Source organism: Mercenaria mercenaria, chromosome 4 (genome assembly GCF_021730395.1).
Source record: "Mercenaria mercenaria strain notata chromosome 4, MADL_Memer_1, whole genome shotgun sequence".
NCBI lineage: Eukaryota > Metazoa > Mollusca > Bivalvia > Venerida > Veneridae > Mercenaria > Mercenaria mercenaria.
In genome coordinates, this window is record NC_069364.1 from 55,798,044 (window position 1) to 55,821,116 (window position 23,073).

At 36.9% G+C, this 23,073-nt stretch overlaps 1 protein-coding gene across 3 annotated transcripts in view; it reads right to left on the minus strand.

Moving 5' to 3' along the window:
• LOC123524931 (MORC family CW-type zinc finger protein 3-like) overlaps window positions 1–23,073 on the minus strand; it is a 138,675-nt gene that overhangs the window by 54,427 nt on the left and 61,175 nt on the right. For all 3 annotated transcript variants that reach the window (XR_008370614.1, XM_053541367.1, XM_053541368.1), the window contains exon 10: window positions 1,957–2,046. Coding sequence is in view for 2 of the 3 variants with exons in the window: in XM_053541367.1 (XP_053397342.1) it covers window positions 1,957–2,046 (90 nt within the window). In the remaining variant the exon portion in view is untranslated. The remainder of the gene's footprint in view (window positions 1–1,956; window positions 2,047–23,073) is intronic.

Consider the following 23,073-nt stretch of genomic DNA (forward strand, 5'->3'; position numbering starts at 1 on the left):
GCAAAACTTTATATAAAACTGTACCACTATTCGCCAAAACACTGTACGCCTATTCAATAAAGACATTACGAAGTGTTTGGGCTTGTAGGCTCTATACACTGTACTTACTGAATTTATAAATATAAATTTTTATTGTATTTTACTTGCGACAGTGAAACAGTATTTATTGGTCTGTTTCACCAACGATGTCCTTGTCTTGGACAAGATATAGAATCTGTATACGAGTTTCCGTTAACATACGAGAAAAATATATATTTATTCCGTTCAGCTTGACAGGACACTTTGTTTGTTTTTTTCTTTGAATTTTTAGCTCGATTATTCGGGGAATAGCGGTGCTATTCTACTCGCTCAGGCTTCGGTTAAAGTTAAGTTTTTCAGCAACCTTTTTTCTGTCACATCTTTTTTTTTTACTTTTGCTTATACCTTACTGTAACTTCACGTAAACATTGTGCAAACAAAGCCTTTTTATGCAGGGACTTCCCATTATATCCAAATACCCAAGGCGAAGTACTTGAAATAATTTTTTGAATTTAAGCTCCGCCAACAGACAAACGCGTTGTCTACATGAAAACTTTGTGCAATCAAAGTGTCCAAAACGAGTCCGCTCATCTATCTTCCAAGACGGTACCGGTGTGGTTGGTTATACGTGTAGAACAACTGATGTAAACGTTAGGAGCCAGGTCATTTTCCGCTTATTCTGTAGCGATTACTGCAATAATTATTAATGCAAACGAAAAAGAATTGGATAATAGCTTCGATCTGCTTGATTTTGACTGATATCAGCGGTGATTTGGAGCCGGATATTAAAATAAACAGAAATTACCAATAAGCGCGCCGACGGCCAGCTGTTTCTTCTGTGAATGATGATAAAGTCCCCGTCATAAAGTCCGAACAAGTCTCTGAGATGCCGGAGATGGATCGAACACTGAGTTGTGCCACGTAACGATCCTATGAATGATGCGTTATTGATTTATGTGTAAAGAATCTAGTCTTTATTACAAAACATAATTTCAAACACTATGCAGGTTAGAGTTTATTAGTACGCATTTACCAAATTGAATTAGTCGCGCGGCTGAGCCGTGCTAGACTAAATTAATTTGATAATTACTTACTAATAAACATAAGTATTAAAAGTAGTCAAAACTACAAAAACTTTTTAAAAACAAGTCACTTTATTTTTAACCAACGTTTCGGCTACATCAGCCTTCTTCAGGGTTCAAATAAACACTAACCTTTACGAAAAGTGGATTCGAAACTGCAGAAATAACATATAAACTGGTCCGTGACTGTTACGAAAACGAAAGAAATTATAACTATTACTTTTTAACTGTCGGTTGTCATAAAACAAAGTCAAATTATTGAAATATATGATTGAAAAGAAGTTTTGAATAGGCGTACAGTTTTTCGACTAAGCGTTCAGTCCGGATTTTAGAAATTGCGATTAGTGGGCCAGTAATGTATCGACTAGTGGGACAGTGTAATCGGCATATATGTCGCAGAAAAACACATTTTCCTAAAAACGCATTCGTTACCATAGAGCCATGCTAGTATTTATCGATGCGTAAGATATTTATCTACGAAGTAGCAAAGGTTTCAATTCTTTGCAAAAGCTCAAGATACATGTATTTCAAAGAATTGATAGTTTCATTACAAAATCGAACAAATACCCACACGTGATTTGACTTGAAATGAAGTATATTCAGAGTTTTAATAGGCGTGTTTGGTATCTACGTAAACAGTAGCTCTTAAACAATACGTAGATTAAAAATACACTTACTTTATGCGATATTAACGAAATAAACAATGAAAATCCAAGCCATCCGCGACAGCAAAAATTTGTGTTTTGATTTCTGAACGCCTAGTTTTTGGCGACTTCCGGTTGGGCGTACAGAGAGTCTATACACTGTGAAGATATTAAACCCAAACATACACATACATAAATAACTCTGAACTTACTGTGACACAGCTCCAGTACTAGAGCCTTCAGTGTATGTCTTCTCTTCATAGTAATCTCTCAGTTTTTTCGCTGCATTGTTCATAAATGCACTGAAATAAAATAAAACAATTTCATCAATTAGCTTTTAGTCTTAATTTTTTTTAGTCAGTATACATGGTTGACCTTGCAAGTCAACAACAATATATATGCACATGTTCAATTTTGCTGTTGTTGCATACCAAGTTCCACTTAAAATGGATGGAAAATGGGACCACATAGAGTTACAGTTTCTTGTCACTGCACTCCCCCTCATCTCTCTCACTGACCTCTATCTATACGTACAGTATCAAGTCAATACCTTACTTAGTATTCAAGTAATGCCCCAGACAAGGATTTCAAAAAACAAGAGGGTCAAGATGGCCCTAGGTTGCTCACCTGAGAAACACACCATAACAGTGTAAACATGTTTGACTTAGTCATTTCATGGAAACAAATATTCTGGCCAATTTTCATTAAGATTGAACCAAAAATGTGGTCTCTTGACTTTAAACAAGTATTTCCTTAGATATTACCTAGTGACCTAGTTTTTGACCCAAAATAACCCATATTCGAACTTGACCTAGATTTTATACAGGCAATCATTCTGACCAAATTTCATGAAGATAATATGAACAAGAGGACCATGATGGTCCTGAATCGCTCACCTATCCTCACATGACCCAGTGTTGAACTGAGTATGACATCGTTATTTCTATTATTTGACAAAGTGACCTAGTTTTTGAGCACATGTGACCTAGATATCATCAAGATAAAAAATTCTGACCAATTTTCATGAAGATCCATTGAAAAATATGACCTCTAGAGAGGTCACAAGGTTGTTCTATTATTTGACCTAATGACCTAGTTTTAGAAAGCACGTGACCCACTTTTAAACTTGACCTAGGTATCATCAAGATGAACATTCTCACCAATTTTCATGAAGATCTCGTGAAAAATATGGCCTCTAGAGAGGTCACAAAGTTTTTCTACTTTTCGACCTACTGACCTAGTTTTTGATCGCACATGACCCAGTTACGAACCTGATCTAAATATCATCAAGCTGAACATTCTCTACAATTTTCATGAAGATCCATTGAGAAATATGGCCTCTAGAGACATCACAAAGTTTTTTCTATTTTTAGACATACTGTTCTAGTTTTTGACCGCACGTGACCAAGTTTCGAACTTGACCTAGATATCATCAAGATGAACATTCTGACCAATTTTCATGAAGATCTCTTGAAAAATATGGCCTCTAGAGAGGTCACAATGTTTTTCTATTTTTAGATCTACTGACCTAGTTATTGACCGCATGTGACCCAGTTTCAAACCTGACCTAGATATCATCAAGATGAACATTCTGACCAATTTTCATAAAGATCCCATGAAAAATATGGCCTCTAGAGAGGTCACAAAGTTTTTCTATTTTCAGACCTACTGACCTAGTTTTTGACCGCATGTGACCCAGTTTCAAACTTGACCTAGATATCATCAAGGTGAACATTCTGACTAATTTTCATGAAGATCCATTGAAAAATATGACCTCTAGAGAGGTCACAAGGTTTTTCTATTTTTAGACCGACTGACCTAGTTTTTGTCCCCACGTGACCCAGTTTCGAACCTGACCTTAATATCATCAAGCTGAACATTCTGACCAATTTTCATGAAGATCTCATGAAAAAAATATGGCCTCTAGAGAGGTTACAAGGTTTTTCTATTTTTAGATCTACTGACCTAGTTTTTGATCCCACGTGACCCAGTTTCAAACTTGACCTAGATATCATCAAGATGAACATTCTGACCAATTTTCATGAAGATTCATTGAGAAATATGGCCTCTAGAGAGGTCACAAGGTTTTTCTATTTTTAGATCTACTGACCTAGTTTTTGACCCCACGTGACCCAGTTTCGAACTTGACCTAGATAACATCAAGGTGAACATTCTGACCAATTTTCATGAAGATCTCATGAAAAATATGGCCTCTAGAGAGGTCACAAGGTTTTTCTATTTTTAGACCGACTGACCTAGTTTTTGACCGCACGTGACCCAGTTTCGAACTTGACCTAGATATCATCAAGGTGAACATTCTGACCAATTTTCATGAAGATCCATTGAAAAATATGACCTCTAGAGAGGTCACAAGGTTTTTCTATTTTTAGACCTACTGACCTAGTTTTTGACCGCACATGACCCAGTTTCGAACTTGACCTAGATATCATCAAGATGAACATTCTGACCAACTTTCATAAAGATCCCATGAAAAATGTGACCTCTAGAGTGGTCACAAGCAAAAGTTTACGCACGCACGCACGGACGACGGACGCCACGCGATCACAAAAGCTCACCTTGTCACTTTGTGACAGGTGAGCTAAAAACAAATCTAAGTCCACAAAAAAAATATTCAAATTCTACAAAAAAATCCTTATCAGGTACAGGTATGTAAAAATAGACCTAAAAATTGGAAGTACCATCCATGTTGTACCACAGAAAAGTGGCCTCGGTTTTTCCCTACGGCCAATAATAAAAAAGTTTCAAAATAAGCTAGATGAACGTTCTGACCAATTTTCATGAAGACCTTGTGAAATATATGGCCTCTAGAGAGGTCACAAGGTTTTTCTATTTTTAGACCTACTGACCTAGTTTTTGAAGGCACGTGACCCAGTTTCAAACTTGACCTAGATATCATCAAGTTGAACATTCTGACCAATTTTCATGAAGATCTTACGAAATATTTGGCCTCTAGAGAGGTCACAAGGTTTTTCTATTTTTAGACCTACTGACCTAGTTTTTGAAGGCACGTGACCCAGTTTCGAACTTGGCCTAGATATCATCAAGATGAACATTCTGACCAACTTTAATAAAGATCCCAAGAAAAATGTGACCTCTAGAGTGGTCACAAGCAAAAGTTTACGGACGCACGGACGCACTGACGGACGGACGACGGACGACGGACACCACACAATCACAAAAGCTCACCTTATCACTTTGTGACAGGTGAGCTAAAAAATACAGTCTCTATTGCATACACAATGTTTGTTTTTTTTATTTGACCTAGTGACCTACTTTTTGACACCAGATGACCCATATTTAAACTCAACCTAGATTTCACCAAGGCAACCATTCTATCGCATACACAAGGTTTTTCTTTGAAACTGGCTTAGTTACCAAGTTTTTGACCTCAGATGACCCATATTCAAACTCGACCTAGATTTCACCATGGTAGTCATTTTGACATATTTTTATTAAGACTAATTGAACAAGGAGCTGCGTTCAATAAACGCTTGATGCCCCAGGTGGTATCCTTGTCGATACAAAGCAAGTACAAAGTGAGGTCAAGGTCAAACTGAGGTCAGGTGATGTTTGAAGATGAGGAATGGTCACAGGTTACATCTGTATTAGTATCAATTCATTCTTGTAAGCGGTATTAATGCTAGACGAAACGGTCCCATTTGGTTAACCAAGAGATGGCCCATATAAAGCAACCTAAGTCCAAATGAGGTCAAGGTCAAACTGAGGTCAGGTGATGTTTGAAGATGAGGAATGGTCACAGGTTACATCTGTATTAGTATCAATTCATTCTTGTAAGTGGTATTGATGCTAGACGAAATGGTCCCATTTGGTTAACCAAGAGATGGCCCATATAAAGCAACCTAAGTCCAAAATGAGGTCAAGGTCAAGGTCAAACTGAGGTCTGGTGATGTCTGAAGATGAGGAATGGCCACAGGTTACATCTGCGTTAGTATCAAGTCATTCTAGTAAGGGGTATTGATGCTAGACAAAACGGTCCCATTTGGTTAACCTCGTATGGACGGACGAACAGACGGACGGACAGGACGATCCCAATATGCCTCCCGCATCAGTAGATGCCAGGGGCATAAAAATACAGTCTCTATTGCATACACAAGGTTTTTTCTTTGATTTGACCTAGTTTTTAACCTCAGATGGCCCATATTCCACCTTGAGCTACATTTTATCAAGGCAATTATTCTGACCAAATTTCATGAATATCAGTTGAAAAATTCAGCTTCTATTGCATACACAAGGTTTTTCCTTGATTTGATCAAGTGACCTAGTTTTTTTTTATATCTCAGATGACCCATACTCAAACTCGACCTAGATTTAATCAGGGCAATCTTTCTGACATAATTTTATGAAGATCAATTGAAAAATACAGCTTCTATCGCATACACAATGGTTTTTCTTTGATTTGACATAGTGACCTAGTTTTTGACCCTAGATGACCCATATTCTAACCTGACCTAGATTCCATCAAGGCAAGCACTCTGACCAAATTTCATAAGGATCAATTGAAAAACACAGCCTCTATCGCATACACAAGATTTTCCTTTGATTTGACCTTGCGACATACTTTTTGACCCAGATGACCCATATTCAAACTTTACTTAAATTTCATCAAGGCAATCATTTTGACAAATTTCATGAAAATCAATTGAAAAATACAGTCTCTATCACATACACAAGGCTATCCTATAATTTGACTTAGTTTTTGACCTCAGATGACCCATGTTCAAACTCGACCTAGATTTCATCAAGGCAATCATTTCGTACAAATTTCATGAAGATCAATTCAAAAATGCAGCTTCTATCGCATACACAATGTTTTTCTTTGATTTGACCTAGTTACCTAGTTTTTTACCCCAGATGACCCATTTTCAAACTTAGCCTTGATTTCATCAAGGTACTGTAAACCCAGAAATGTTCATGGATACTATGTTTCACGTTTTTCAAAACGTGGAAATTTTCGCGGGTACAAACATTCGCAGAATCACATCTATTGCGAATCCAACGAAAATGAAGTGCAAGTGAACATATTTAGTATATTAAGGTAAGTATCTCGGTGTAGTTGCATTGATAGTATTCTCGAAAACGTTCATTCTTTTACCCTTTAATTTTAAATGTACCTCAATCATTTTCATCCATATCAACGACTATTATTATTATTATACCAAATTTATATAGCGCACTTTTCATGATAAACGCTCAAAAGCGCTTTACATGTAGCGTTCAGTTTTTTACCCTTTAATTATAAATGTACCCCAATCATTTTCATCCATATCAACGGTTATTATTATTATTATCATACCAGATTTATACAGCGCACTTTTCATGATAAACACGCTCAAAGGCACTTTACATATAGCAAACGCAGCCACACTGGACGCAAAATTCATTATCTACTAGTACAGACACAGAGTGATCTGACCAGAGGGACAGAGTGAGATAAAGCCCCCTGAACAGATAGATCTCGAGAGAAATCCTTTTTAGATACAGACTTGTTCACACCCCCGATTATTGACAGTTATTACACTGTCATTTGTTTGCCATTTAAAGCGGTACCTTTTGATAGACAATTAAACCATACTTGGCAGAAATAGACACAGTATTTTACTTACAAATAATACAATGCATTAGCTGCCGACTACAAATTACATGTATATGTCTTCCGATAGATGCATATTGTTTCTGTTTTTATTCCCTGTTTGCCTGACGGATCAATATTGAAATAATAATAATAATAACTTTATTTAAAGAAGGTAACACATAAAGATATATAACAGTGTTAGAACATATTAAACATCTTAAATTTCAATGTGGCCTTCTGTAATATTACTAAAAACAGTTCAACACACAAAAATAGATTAAAACCGATTATCTAATTATAATATAAGACAGAATTAGAATGATAAACATTTAAATACAGCATTCACTCTTGACAAACACTCCATTTAATTAGAAAAAAATATGTATACAATCATAAAAAGTAAAATCACTCAGATATGCATTCACCCATTAAAAGAAAATAAATAAATAGCAATTGCAGAAAAAAAAAAAAAAAGTTGTAGCTTATTCAGGTCCTAATAAGTATCTTTTGTACTTGCTTTTGAAAGAAGTAAGTGAATCCACACAACGAATATTTTGTTAAATGGCTGTTACATCTTACAACAAGAGGACCATGATGGTCCTGAATCGCTCACCTCTTCCCACATGACCCAGTTTTGAGTATGACATCGTTTTTTCTATTATTTGACATAGTGACCTAGTTTTTGAGCTCATGTGACCCAGTTTTGAACCTGACCTAGATATTTTCAAGATAAAAATTCTGACCAATTTTCATGAATATCCATTGAAAAATATGGTCTCTAGAGAGGTCACAAGGTTTTTCTATTATTTGACCTATTGACCTAGTTTTCGAAGGTACGTGACCCTGTTTTGAACTTTACCTAGATATCATCAAGGTGAACATTCTCACTAATTTTCATGAAGATCTCATGAAAAAAATGGCCTCTAGAGAGGTCACAAGGTTTTTCTATTTTTATACCTACTGGCCTAGTTTTTGACCGCACGTGACCCTGTTTCGAACTTGACCTAGATATCAAGATAAACATTCAGACCAACTTTCATACAGATCCCATGAAAAATATGGCCTTTAGAGAGGTCACAAGGTTTTCCTATAATTTGACCTACTGACCTAGTTTTTGATAGCATGTGACCCACGTTACCTACTGACCTAGTTTTTGACCGCACGTGACCTAGTTTCGAAAAAGACCTAGATATCATCAAGGTGAACATTCAGATCAATTTTCATGAAGATCCGTTGAAAAATATGGCCTCTAGAGATGTCACAAGGTTTTTCTATTTTTAGACCTACTGACCTAGTTTTTGACCACAGTTGACCCAGTTTCAAAATTGACCTAGATATCATCAAGATGAACATTCAGACCAATTTTCATACAGATCCCATGAAAAAGTATGGCCTCTAGAGAGGTCACAAGGTTTTTTTATTATTTGACCTACCGACCTAGTTTTTTAAGGCATGTGACCCAGTTTCAAACTTGACCTAGATATCATCAAGGTGAACATTCTGACCAATTTTCATGAAGATCCATTCAAGGGTATGGCCTCTAGAGAGGTCACAAGGTTTTTCTAATTCAAGACCTACTGACCTAGTTTTTGATCGCAGTTGACCCAGTTTCAAACTTGACCTATATATCATCAAGATAAATATTCAAACCAACTTTCATACAGATTCCATGAAAAATATGGCCTCTAGAGAGGTCACAACGTTTTTTCATTATTTGACCTACTGACCTAGTTTTTGATGGCACGTGACCCACTTTCGAACTTGACCTAGATATCATCAAGATGAACATTCTGACCAATTTTTATGAAGATCCATTTATAAGTATGGCCTCTAGAGAGGTCACAAGGTTTTTCTATTTTTAGACCTACTGACCTAGTTTTTGACCGCACATGACCCTGTTTCGAACTTGACCTAGATATCATCAAGATGAACATTCAGACCAATTTTCATACAGATCCCATGAAAAATATAGCCTTTAGAGAGGTCACAAGGTTTTCCTATTATTTGACCTACTGACCTAGTTTTTTAAGGCATGTGGCCCACTTTCGAACTTGACCTAGATATCATCAAGATGAACATTCAGAATAACTTTCATACAGATCCCATGAAAAATATGGCCTCTAGAGAGGTCACAAGGTTTTTCTATTATTTGACCTACTGACCTAGTTTTTTTTAGACATGTGACCCACTTTCAAACTTGACCTAGATATCATCAAGGTGAACATTCTGACCAATTTTCATGAAGATCTCATGAAATATATGGCCTCTAGAGAGGTCACAAGGTTTTTCTATTTTTAGACCTACTGACCTAGTTTTTGACCGCACGTGACCCAGTTTCAATCCTGACCTAGATATCATCAAGATGAACATTCAGACCAACTTTCATACAGATCCCATGAAAAATATGGCCTTTAGAGAGGTCACAAGGTTTTTCTATTATTTGACCTACTGACCTAGTTTTTGATGGCACGTAACCCAGTTTCGAATCTGACCTAGATATCATCAAGGTGAACGTTCTGACCAATTTTCATGAAGATCTTGTGAAATATATGGCCTCTAGAGAGGTCACAAGGTTTTTCTATTTTTAGACCTACTGACCTAGTTTTTGACGGCACGTGACCCAGTTTCGAACTTGACCTAGATATCATCAAGGTGAACATTCTGACCAATTTTCATGAAGATCTCATGAAATATATGGCCTCTAGAGAGGTCACAAGGTTTTTCTATTTTTAGACCTACTGACCTAGTTTTTGATGGCACGTGACCCAGTTTCGAACTTGACCTAAATATCATCAAGGTGAACATTCTTACCAACTTTCATAAACATCCCACTAAAAATGTGACCTCTAGAGTGGTCACAAGCAAAAGTTTACGGACGGACGGACTAACGCACGGACGGACGGACGACGGACGCTGCGTGATCACAAAAGCTCACCTTTTCACTATGTGACAGGTGAGCTAAAAATAACTTGTCAATCAATTGAGTTAAATGTGGATTTTTACACTTATTTTATACAATTATGGTACTAGAATTTGAGATATTAATATCCAGGTATGTGTAAGTACAGAACTATTTTATAGCAATCTTTTTAAGTTGAAGCTAAAATCTTTCGCGTTTTTGTTAGATCAGAGCTTTTCGTGGCTATTTAATTTAACGGAAATACACTGCCCGCGAAAGGCGCTAATTTAAAAAGCGTGAAAACATTTCTAGGTTTACAGTAATGATTCTGACAAAATTTCATAAAGATCAGTTGAAAAATACAGCCTCTATCTCATACAAAAGCTAAATCTTGACAAAGAGACAGCAGACAACGGATGCTGGACATTTAGCGATCACAAAAATTCATCTGAGCACTGCTCAGGTATGCTAAAAGGGATGATAATTAAACAAGAGCTGTCCACAAGACAGTACGCTCCACTATTCAGGGATTTGACAGTAAAATGAATATATGTCTCAATAAGAGACCTCTACTTTAACAAGAGGGTCATGATGACCTGAGTAATATGAGCCACATGTTTAAAATGCCAAACTGACGCTAAAATATTAGAAAGTAGGTCAGTAGGTCACATTCATGGTCACTGAAAGTCAGTTTTAAGATCGGTGTGCAAAACTGTACATGTCATCCAAATTTCAAGGCTGTATCTTGAAAAACAAGGAAGTAGGTAAGTAGGTCAAGGTCACGGTCAAGTGACCCCTAATCACTTGGGGTCATCAGGTAATTATAATTAAACAGTCTAGGAAATATGATCTGATAATTTTTTAAGTATTTATTCCTATGTAACTCATATAACTAGTGACCCCCAGGGCGGGGCCTCTTTTCACCCCAGTGGCATAATTTGAACAATCTTGTTAGAGATCCACTAGGCAATGCTACATACCAAATATCAAAGGCCTAGACCTTGAACTTTCAGACAAGAAGATTTTTTCCCCTATACAGGCTTTCAAGCACTATTTGGCAAAAAATTAGGGCTAAATTTAGGGCTATTTTAGTGAAAACAAGAGCTGTCTCCATAGGATGACATATGCCCCCGATGGCACTTTGAATGAGTAGTTATGGCCGATGTTAGAGTTTAGGACCTTTGACCTACGGAGCTGGGTCTTGCGCGCGACACGTCGTCTTACTACCCTTCTGTAAATATGCCACCAATTTCCATTATTTTCCATTATTTTTCATGGCATTGTATGGCATTCAGTGGCATCTGATGGAAAATATGATGGACAATACTGGCATTTGATGGAAAATTGTTGCCTTTTCCTTACACTGCCAATGTTTGCCACCAAATGACAACACAAGTTCCACCAAATGCCACAGAACTGTAGTGGAAATCAGTGGAAAATTGAACTTTGACATTTTTATGAGTGTAAATCAGTGGAAAACACTTAGAATTTTTTTCTCATTCTGAGACTGGAAATTTCTGTGCTGAAATCATTTGTGTAGTGATAAAGCTGAAACATTAGATTTAAGTAAAGACTTGTCACATTGAGTTCCTCTTGCAAAACATAATTATTTTAATCATAATCATAATTTCTGCTTATAATTATAATGAAGGTGAACTATTGTTTGAGTCACTCTTAAGCATGTAGTTTATTGTTTAAATTTGCTGTTTCTACTGTGTAACAAGCCTCCATTGAAATAAACATCAAACTTATGGATGGGGCCTCCGTGGCCGAGTGGTAAAGGTCGCTGACTTCAAATCACTTGCCCGTCATCGATGTGGGTTCGAGCCTCACTAGGGGCGTTGAATTCTTCATGTGAGGAAGCCATCCAGCTGGCTTATGGAAGGTTGGTGGTTCTACCCAGGTGCCCGCTCGTGATGAAATAATGCACGGAGGGGCACCTGGGGTCTTCCTCTACCATTAAAGCTGGAAAGTCGCCATATGACCTATCATGTGTCGGTGCGAGTTAAATCCAACGAACTTATAGATAGTTAATATTGTTTCATCATTGTATCTTACTCAAGTTACTGAGAATCTATTTGTTGACTGGCACTATTTATTATAGGGGCTGTTCTCTCACAGCATGGCCTTGATACCTGTACATTGTATAAAATACAGTGTAAACACACTGCAGAGATAAAGGGTTAACTCTGGAATGCTGCTGTGTTATAAATAGAACTCTCAACCAATGAGAATAAAGATATGTAGTACAGCCAAAACACACAAAGTAATCCCAACAGTCCTGTTTTATTTCAAAGGCCTTTTAAATATTTAAAAATAGACAAATGAAACATAGTCTCTCTTTAGTAGATATAAGTATTTGTTAAAACATTCTAGTGGAGATTCCTTCAACAATAGATAGCAAAATAGAAAGCTGCTCAAGAATATCAAAAGTTTAAAAGTAAACAGGAACTTCTTTGTTGGAGATATTCCTTTACACATGCAGCTGGAATTTAAACAGTCTATGTTGCTAAAATAACTTTTAAATGGACATTAGGTAAGTACATCTATTTACTTATTTTCTATTTAAACATGTTTTATAACATACTGGAAGCTTCAAAATAAACTTGAGTAAATTAAATGCTGACTCAATCTTTTCAAATGACCAAGTGTGACCTTGACCTTTGAGCTACGGACCTGGGTCTTGCGCGCGACACGTCGTCTTACTGTGGTACACATTCATGCCAAGTTATTTGAAAATCCATCCATCGATGACAAAGATATGGACCGGACACGAAAATTGCGGACAGACCGACAGACTGACAGATCGACAGACGGTTCAAAAACTATATGCCTCCCTTCGGGGGCATAATTAGGGCTATTTTGGCCAAAAATAAGGGCTAAATTAGGACTAAATGCTTAAGGACAACATGTTGAGCCCGCTCTTTGACCATATATATCTTTGCTTTTCATCATCATCAGGCCCGGATCGTCACCGGCGAGGTGCATAGTACCGAGAGGGGGTAGGTAAGAGGAGTCAGGCCTCTGTCCATGTTGAGAAGAATTGCCCCCCCCCCCCCCCCCCCCCCCCCGCCTGACTGTTTTTGATATACAGGTATGAAATTGATGCCACTAGTGCATTTTTTGTCTAAATGTTGAGTTACTAGAGGGGTACTCCTCTTAATGTAGGGGGGTCTGGAAAATTTTGAAATAAATGTGTAAAATGGTTGGCGCTGGTGTATTTTTTGTTCTTTATTTTGAGGTACAGGAGGGAGGTCAGTGGGCTGCCTCACCACCTGGACAATTTTGAAATGCAGGTATGAAAAGCTGGATTGTAGTGCATTTTTTTGGTCTTAATTTTGATATGTGGCAGTGAGTATTCCTTGTAATTTTAAGACTGGGGGATATGGGAACTCTCCATCTGAAGACTTTTGAAATACAGGTATGAAATGGTGGTATCTTGTGCATTTTTTCATCTCAATTTTTGATGTACTAGAAGGGTACTCCCCTCATTTGTGGGGGGTCCCCCTGGAAAATTTTGAAATAAATGTATGGAATGTTGACCTCTGGTGTGTTTTTTAAGCCTAAATTTTGAGAATTTAAGTTCAGACAGAAATTACCAAAAAATTAGGGATAATTTAAAACAAGAGGGTCATGATGACCCTGGATCGCTCACCAGAGTAATATGAGCTACATGTTTCAAATGTCAAACTGATTATTTTTAGAATTTTTTTGGAAGATTTTCCGATGTACAATCAAGTAACCCCTGGGGCAGGGCCAATTTTAACCCGAGGGCCATGATTTGAACAAAGTTTGTAGAAGTCTACTAGGCAATGTTACATATCAAATATCTAAGATCTAGGCCTTCTGGTTTATTTTTCCAAAATTTATGAAGATTTCCCTATGTACAATCAAGTAACCCCTGGGGCTGTGTCAATTTGGGGGGGGGGGGGGGGTCAAGATTTGAACAACTTTTGTAGAGGTCCACTAGGCAATGCTACAGGTCAAATATCTAAGCTCTAGGCCTTCTGGTTGTTTTTTAGAAAATTTTGAAGATTTTTCTATGTACAATCAAGTAACCCCATGAGGCGGGGTCAATTTGACCCTGGGGGTCATGATTTGAAATTTTTTTGTAGAAGTCTACTTGGCAATGCTACATGTCAAATATTTTAAGATCTAGGCCTTCTGGTTTATTTTTAGAAATTTTTTGAAGATTTTCCTATGTAAAATCAAGTGACCCCTGGGGCGGGGTCAATTTTGACCCCGAAGATCATGATTTGAACAAATTTTGTAGAGGTCCACTAGGCAATGCTACACGTCAAATATCTAAGCTCTAGGCCTTCTGGTTTATTTTTAGAAAATTTTTGAAGATTTTCCTATGTAAAATCAAGTGACCTCTGGGGCAGGGTCAATTTTGACCCCAGAGGTCATGATTTGAACAAATTTTGTAGAGGTCCACTAGCCAATGCTACATGTCAAATATCTAAGCTCTAGGCCTTCTGGTTTAGAAATTTTTTGAAGATTTTCCTATGTAAAATCAAGTGACCCCTGGGGCGGGGTCAATTTTGACCCCGGGGATCATGATTTGAACAAATTTTGTAGAGGTCTACTAGGTAATGCTACACGTCAAATATCTAAGCTCTATGGCTTCTGGTTAATTTCGAAAATTTTGAAGATTTTTCTATGTACAATCAAGAAACCCCATGGGGTGGGGTCAATTTGACCCCGGGGGTCATGATTTGAACAAATTTTGTAGAAGTCTACTAGGCAATGCTACATGTCAAATATCTAAGATTTAGGCCTTCTGGTTTATTTTTAGAAACATTTTGAAGATTTTCTTATGTTAAATCAAGTGACCCCTGGGACGGGGTCAATTTTGACCCCAGGGGTCATGATTTGAACAAATTTTGTAGAGGTCCACTAGGCAATGCTACATGTGAAATATCTAAGATCTAGGCCTTCTGGTTTATTTTTAGAAAATTTCTGAAGATTTTCCTATGTAAAATCAAGTGACCTCTGGGGAGGGGTCAATTTTGACCCAGATATCATAATTTAAACAAATTTTGTAGAGGTCTACTTAGCAAAGCTACAAATCAAATATCTAAGCTCTAGGCCTTCTGGTTTATTTTTAGAAAATTTTGAAGATTTTTCTATGTACAAAGAAGAAACCCCATGGGGCGGGGTCAATTTGACCCTGGGGGTCATGATTTGAACAAAGTTTGTAGACGTCTACTAGGCAATGTTACATATCAAATATCTAAGATCTAGGCCTTCTGGTTTATTTTTTGCAAATTTATGAAGATTTCCCTATGTACAATCAAGTAACCCCTGGGGCTGTGTCAATTTGACCCTGGGGGATCAAGATTTGAACAACTTTTGTAGAGGTCCACTAGGCAATGCTACAGGTCAAATATCTAAGCTCTAGGCCTTCTGGGATTTTTTTAGAAAATTTTGAAGATTTTTCTATGTACAATCAAGTAACCCCATGAGGCAGGGTCAATTTGACCCTGGGGGTCATGAATCTCATGATTTGAACAAATTTTGTAGAAGTCTACTAGGCAATGCCACATGTCAAATATCTAAAATCTAGGCCTTCTGGTTTATTTTTAGAAAATTTTTGAAGATTTTCCTATGTAAAATCAAGTGACCCCTGGGGCGGGGTCAATTTTGACCCCGGAGATCATGATTTGAACAAATTTTGTAGAGGTCTACTAGGCAATGCTACAGGTCAAATATCTAAGCTCTAGGCCTTCTGGTTTATTTTTAGAAAATTTTGAAGATTTTTCTATGAACAATCAAGAAACCCCATGGGGCGGGGTCAATTTGACCTCGGGGTCATGATTTGAATAAATTTTGTAGAAGTCTACTAGGCAATGCTACATGTTCTGGTTTATTTTTAGAAATTTTTTGAAGATTTTCCTATGTAAAATCAAGTGACCCCTGGGGTGTCATGACTTGAACAAATTTTGTAGAGGTCCACTAGGCAATGCTACATGTCAGATATCTAAGCTCTAGGGCTTCTGGTATATTTTTAGATAATTTTTGAAGATTTTCCTATGTAAAATCAAGTGACCCCTGGGGCGGGGTCAATTTTGACCCTGGGGGTCATGATTTGAATAAATTTTGTAGAGGTCCACTAGGAAATGCTACATATCAAATATCTAAGCTCTAGGCCTTCTGGTTTATTTTTAGAAAATTTTGAAGATTTTTCTATGAACAATCAAGAAACCCCATGGGGCTGGGTCAATTTGACCCTTGGGGTCATGTTTGAAATTTTTTTGTAGAAGTCTACTAGGCAATGCTACATGTCAAATATCTTAGATCTAGGCGTTCTGGTTTATTTTTAGACAATTTTTGAAGATTTTCATATGTAAAATCAAGTGACCCCTGGGGCGGGGTCAATTTTTAACCCCGGGGTCATGATTTGAACAGATTTTGTAGAGATCCACTAGGCAATGCTACACGTGAAATATCTAAGCTCTAGGTCTTCAGGTTTATTTTTAGAAATTTTTTGAAGATTTTCCTATGTAAAATCAAGTGACACCTGGGGCGAGGTCAATTTTGACCTCGGGGTCATGATTTGAATAAATTTTGTAGAGGTCCACTAGGCAATGCTACACGTGAAATATCTAAGCTCTAGGCCTTCTGGTTTATTTTTAGATTTTTTTTTAAGATTTTGCTATGTAAAATCAAGTGACCCCTGGGGCAGATTCAATTTTGACCCCGGGGTCATGATTTGAACAACTTTAGTAGAGGTCCATTAGGCAATGCTACAAGTCAAATATCTAAGCTCTAGGGCTTCTGTTTTTTTGAGAAGAAGATTTTTTAAGATTTTCCTATGTAAAATCAAGTGACCCCTGGGGCGAGGTCAATTTTGACCCCGGGGTCATGATTTGAACAAATTTGGTAGAGGTCCACTAGGCAATGCTTCAACCCAAATATCTAAGCTCTAGGGCTTCTGGTTTTTGAGAAGAAGATTTTTAAAGTTTTTCCTTTCGGTTGCCATGGCAACCAGAGTTCAGTATGGAATTCCATTCTTTGAACAATTTTTAAAGAGGACCATCCATGGAACATCCCTGTGAAGTCAAAATTGGCCTGGTGGTTTAGGAGGAGATGTTGTTTAAAGGAAAGTGTATACGGACGGACAGACGCCGGACGGACGGACGCCGGACGGTGAACGATCACAACAGCGCACTTTGTGCTCAGGTGAGCTAAAAACTTGTTACCCCTGGGGAGGGGCCTCTTTTCGCCCCAGGGGCACAATCTCAACAATCTTCAGAGAGGACCATAGGATGATGTCACATGCCAAATATCAAGGCTCTATGCCTTGCGGTTTTGGACAAGAAGATTTTTAAAGTTTTTCCTTTCGGTTGCCATGGCAACCAGAGTTCTGCATGGAATTCAATTCTTTGAACAATTTTGAAAGGGGGCCATCCAAAGATCATTCCTGTGAAGTTTGGTGTAGTTATGCTCAGTGGTTTTCAAGAAGATTTTTTTAGAAATTGTTGACGGACACACGATGCACGACGGACAACTGACATTGAGTGGTCACAAAAGCTCACCATGAGCCCTTGGCTCAGGTGAGCTAAAAAGAAAATACACCAAGGTGCATAATTCTGTCAGAACACAAACTAGAGTTATTGGGTTTTTTATCACATGCAGATGATGATGATTAAAATGTATTTTGAGTTTCAAGTCTTTAACTTATAGAGTACCAAAGTTATGTCCAGAAAATGAATTCTTTTTTTTTTTGTCAAAAAATTTAAGTATGACAGGGGCATAATTTGGTCAAAATACAAATTAGAGCTATGGGGATTATTACCACACATACAGATGATGACGACAAAGATACATTTTAAAGGGAAAGGCAATGTTGTTCTAATGTTAATTCTGTCTGCTAGGATTTTTTTATTTCATTTAAAGAAGTGATAGAAGTTTCAAAATTAGGCCTCACCAAATTAAAAAGTTGTTCATTGGATTTGCCGCTCATACGAGGGGCGTTCAATAAATACCCGGAAAAGTGCTCTCAATTCTTCATGTATCATAAAAAATAAATGAAAATGCTATAAAATGTAGCCTAGGGAATACACAGTTGATTTGTCAAAATTAGATTGTCTTTGGATAAATAAATGGCAACGTCATGTAACGTCATCCGGCCCAATTTTGTCTCTTTTTCTGTTTTACATGCGCTAAAACATTGCTTGCCACTTACCTATTTTTCAAGCTACCTTTTCTTAAACTGGGTGAATATTGATATGAAAAGTAAGCGTTACGCCAATAACGTCAAACAATAAATGTGACATCATTAAAATATTTGGCAGGCATATTGAGTTGGTTGTCGCTTGAAAATCAGTGTTGAACGGAGATGTGAGATAACATTTTGTGTTTTGAATCGAAAATCAAGGAATGAGACAAATGCTATGCTGAAAAAGGTCTAAGGGATAATGCCCTGAAGAAAACAAAATTTTATTAGTGGGACGTGACGTTTAAAAGTGGTCAGGAGAATATTGCTGACGACTTGTGTTACAGACATGAAAAATAACGCTCAAACACATTTAATAAATTAAATAGCTCCTTGACAGCGCAGCAGTTCAGTGTCCAATTTCTTCAATACGACAGGAACATCATACGAACAGTATTTATTTATTCTTAGGAAGGTGTAAAAATGCACTTTATGGTAATAAACATTGAATCAATGGTAATCACTAGTTGTATTGATTAATTGAGTGTGATATCACAGCATCATAATGACGTTGGGCCGCTTTTGAGGTGATGGCGTTGCCTAGGAGACGACAAATAAGTATTGTGCATGTTCCGATATCTGTAATTAATGTATTTATATTCAGAATGTTCATATCCGTCATATTTTCAAATTTTAGCAAAATGAGACCAGAAATAAAGAAATGAGAGCACTTTTCCGGGTATTTATTGAATTTTTTTGTTTTTGTTTTTTGCTTGCGCTCGCCCCATTGAAAAAAATCTGTCCAAAATGTTTTGGTGCGCTACTTTTTACAGACGTAAAAGTGTATAAATGCTTATAATTCCAGTCCCAGATTGTTCTCAAATGGATTTTAATCAAAATAAATACATACTACGCATACATCGTCTATTAAAGATCATTACACCTATATTTAGTGGCATTAAAGTTATTTCCCCTTTATGCAGTTATGCCATTTTCTTCAAATGTTTACCAAATTACATGCTGCAAAAATCGATTTATTTCTTTGAAAACAGGATGGAGAAAAACATACTAATTCATTTGATAACATCAATCTACATTATTTTGGTAAGGGTAAATACTTATTGATGTATGTCACTTATCTGTTTTCTGTTTTTCCTGTCCAAATCATCAGCATTTGCATACGAAAGTTGGTGGGGTAAGGAATTTACATTGTGAGTTTTCAGACTAGTTTCGATTTTCAAATTTTCCAATCATTTAGTAGACTAATGTTAATACACGTTAATCTCCATTTCAGACCTTAATTGAGACATTGTTTCAACAAATTCAATATGTTATGAAAGTTTAAAGTTAGAAAAAGAGCTGTACATAAGACATCATACTCGACTTTTCTGAATCAGAGCTTTGCCAGTAAAAAGGGCATAATAGTCAGAAGCTTTGGAAGTAACAGAGCTATTGGTCATTATATAAAACTTGAATAAAAATATTCTATGTTAAAAAGAGACACAACTCTAGATTCAGACTGAGTATTGTTTCTCCTGGTGTAGACTTTGACAGTAAATAACTATTCTAAGTTTCAAATAAAAAGCTTTAATAGGTCTGGTAACACTTAAGAGATATTTGATGTATTAAACAAATGTTAAAACTTTGTAAAGTCAGCTAAAATGCTACATTTTCATAGCAGTAGATATTCAAGTCACATATATGTATGTGATAAGTATGGTTTAAGGTTATGCATTGTTGTTTATTACATATTTTCTATTAGCATACATTATTTGATTACAGTGTACTGTATGACAATGTTATTACCTTTTTTCACGAGTTCGCTTTGTTGTGCGTCTGCAGGTCAGATTTTCTCAATCCCTGGGGACTTACTTTTTAATTTAAAAGGGCTATACATTCTATTTTAAGGTTTTTATTAGTCAGTCGAGAGCTAAATGAAGACAAGTATATTTCTTCGCTCTTCGCTCGCTCCTGATTTTCTCAAAAACCCCAAAAAATATTTAAATTATTTTTTCGCTCGACGCCTCAATTTTTTCAGAAAAAAATCCGATGAATAACTTTTCAATTTGGTGTGGCCTTAGCTTAACAAGAGCACCGCCTTGCGGGTGCTGACGCTCATCTGATTTTTTTTATGTAATAGAAATATTGTCCTACCCATGATTTTCTAAGCCTAACAAGAGCCATGTTAGAAATGGCCAATCTCCCCTGCCGGGCATATTATAATTGAAGGCTAAAGTTCCTGGCAAGTTAGTGTCTGAAAGTATTAGTTTTGGGGAAAGCTTTGAAGAACCGTTTAGTCGTGGTCCACATCAGGGGTTTTAAAGATGTGGAAGAAAGAATTATTCAGTGGTGAGGTGGTTTACTGCTAAATTTTATTAATTTTCATGAACATTATAGCTACGATGTTTTTCTATATGGCTACTGTAAAAAGAAGGAATGGAAAGCTAACAGGGAACAAGAGTGCCAGAATGTCACAATATATGCCCGTCACAGCAAATTTCTTTACACTAGCACCTGTATTTGCAAATGGAATTTTAATTTTCTAGTTGTTTACAATGTTTTTTTTTTTTAGAACTTACTGTAATTCTTTTATTTTTCTAAGTCCACAAAAAAAAACTCCTTACCAGGTAGAGATATCTTAAAATACAGCTAAAATTGGAAAGTAACATCCATGTTGTACCACAGAAAAGTGGTCTTGTTTTTTTCCCCTATGGTCAATTATAAAAATGTTACAATATAAGTTATTTATAGTAACAACTAATGGAAGTTAATCTTTAAAAAAAAAAAAAAAAAAAAAAAAAATGTAAGTCCACACAAAAATCTTTACCAGGTAGAGATTGGTCAAAATACACCTCAAAATTGTATGTAGCATGCATGTTGTACTACAGAAAAGTGGTCTCGATTTTTCCCTACGACTAGTAATGAAAAAGTTACAATAAAAGTTATTTAAAGTAACAACAAAGGGAAGTAATTCTAAAGAAGGGAACTGCGCATGACACTTCGTCTCATGATGGTGTATAATTGTGCCAAGTTACATCAAAATCCCTCCATGCATAAAGAAGAAATGCTTCGGACAAAGTCATTCTTATATCTGACTTTTGGCCTCTAAGTGTGACCTTGACCTTAGACCTAGGGAACTGGATCTTGCGCATGACACTCTGTCTCGTGGTGGTGAACATTTGTGCCAAGTTATATCAAAATCCCTCTATGCATGAAGAAGAAATGCTCCGGACAAGGTTTTCATTCTTGTATCCTTTGACCTCTAAGTGTGACCTTGACCTTAGAACTAGGGACCTGGTTCTTGCGCACGACACTCCATCTTGTGGTGGTGAACATTTGTGCCAAGATATATCAAAATCCCTCCATGCATGAAAAAGATATGCTCCGGACAAATTTTTTAAGAAAATATGATAAAGGGAAATAACTCAAAAAGTAGGCAAGGTAGAGTTATTGTTCTTGCACACTGCACTTCCTCCCAATGTGTTCTATCAGTGTATGAAGTTTGAAGAAAATCCCTCCAGTACTTTTGGAGTTATGCTCCGGACAATTTTTTTAAGAAAATAAGATAAAGGGGAATAACTCAAAAAACAGGCAAGGTAGAGTTATTGTTCTTGCACATTGCACTTCCTCCCAATGTGTTCTATCAGTGTATGAAGTTCGAAGAAAATCCCTCCAGTACTTTTGGAAATATGCTCCGGACAAATGTTTAAAAGAAAATATGATAAGGGGATTAACTAAAAAAATTGGCAAGGTAGTGTTACTGTTCTTGCACAATGCACTTCCTCCCAATGTGTTCTATCAGTGTATGAAGTTTGAAGAAAATCCCTCCATTACTTTTGGAGTTATGCTCCGGACAAATTTTTTTAAGAAAATATGATAAAGGGGAATAACTCAAAAAATAGGCAAGGTAGAGTTACTGTTCTTGCACACTGCACTTCCTCCCAATGTGTTCTATCAGTGTATGAAGTTTGAAGAAAATCCCTCCAGTACTTTTGGAGTTATGCTCCGGACAAAGATCGTTGCGGACGCACGGACGGACGCACAGACGGAGAGCATTTCTAATATCCCCTTCGCCTTTGGCGGGGGGATAAATAACTGAGATATAGAATTTACGACAGGACACAATGGGACACGATGTGATGCGACAAAAATGACTCATGTCTGGTGGGGGTATAACCAGACAACGTCAACAATGACCCCATCAAGTGATGACAATAACTCATCATTTATTTTCTCAAAAAATCAGAAGAGCTAAAAATGGGACCACCTTGAGTTATGGTTCCTTGTCAATGCACTTTCTCTCAATAACCTTTACCATTGTATAAAAATACAACTCGGTACCTTAAGTACTTTTTGAGTGATCCTCCAGGCAAGAAGTGTGACGCATGGATGCTTCTTACCCAATCCGGTGAAGATTCATGAAGAGGTTCATGAGAAGAAGTTGTTTAAAGTAAAGTGCTCATGCAGGGCAATGAGCACAAGACAAACACAATCTTTGGTACAGGTGAGCTAAATATCAATCACCTCAACAGTTAGATCACTAAAATACAATGCAAAGCATTATCTAAATTAAGCTACTGATTGGAAACCAAACAGACCAACTGACTTACATAAGCAAAACGTCATACCACTCTTCTACAAAGTGGGCATAAAAA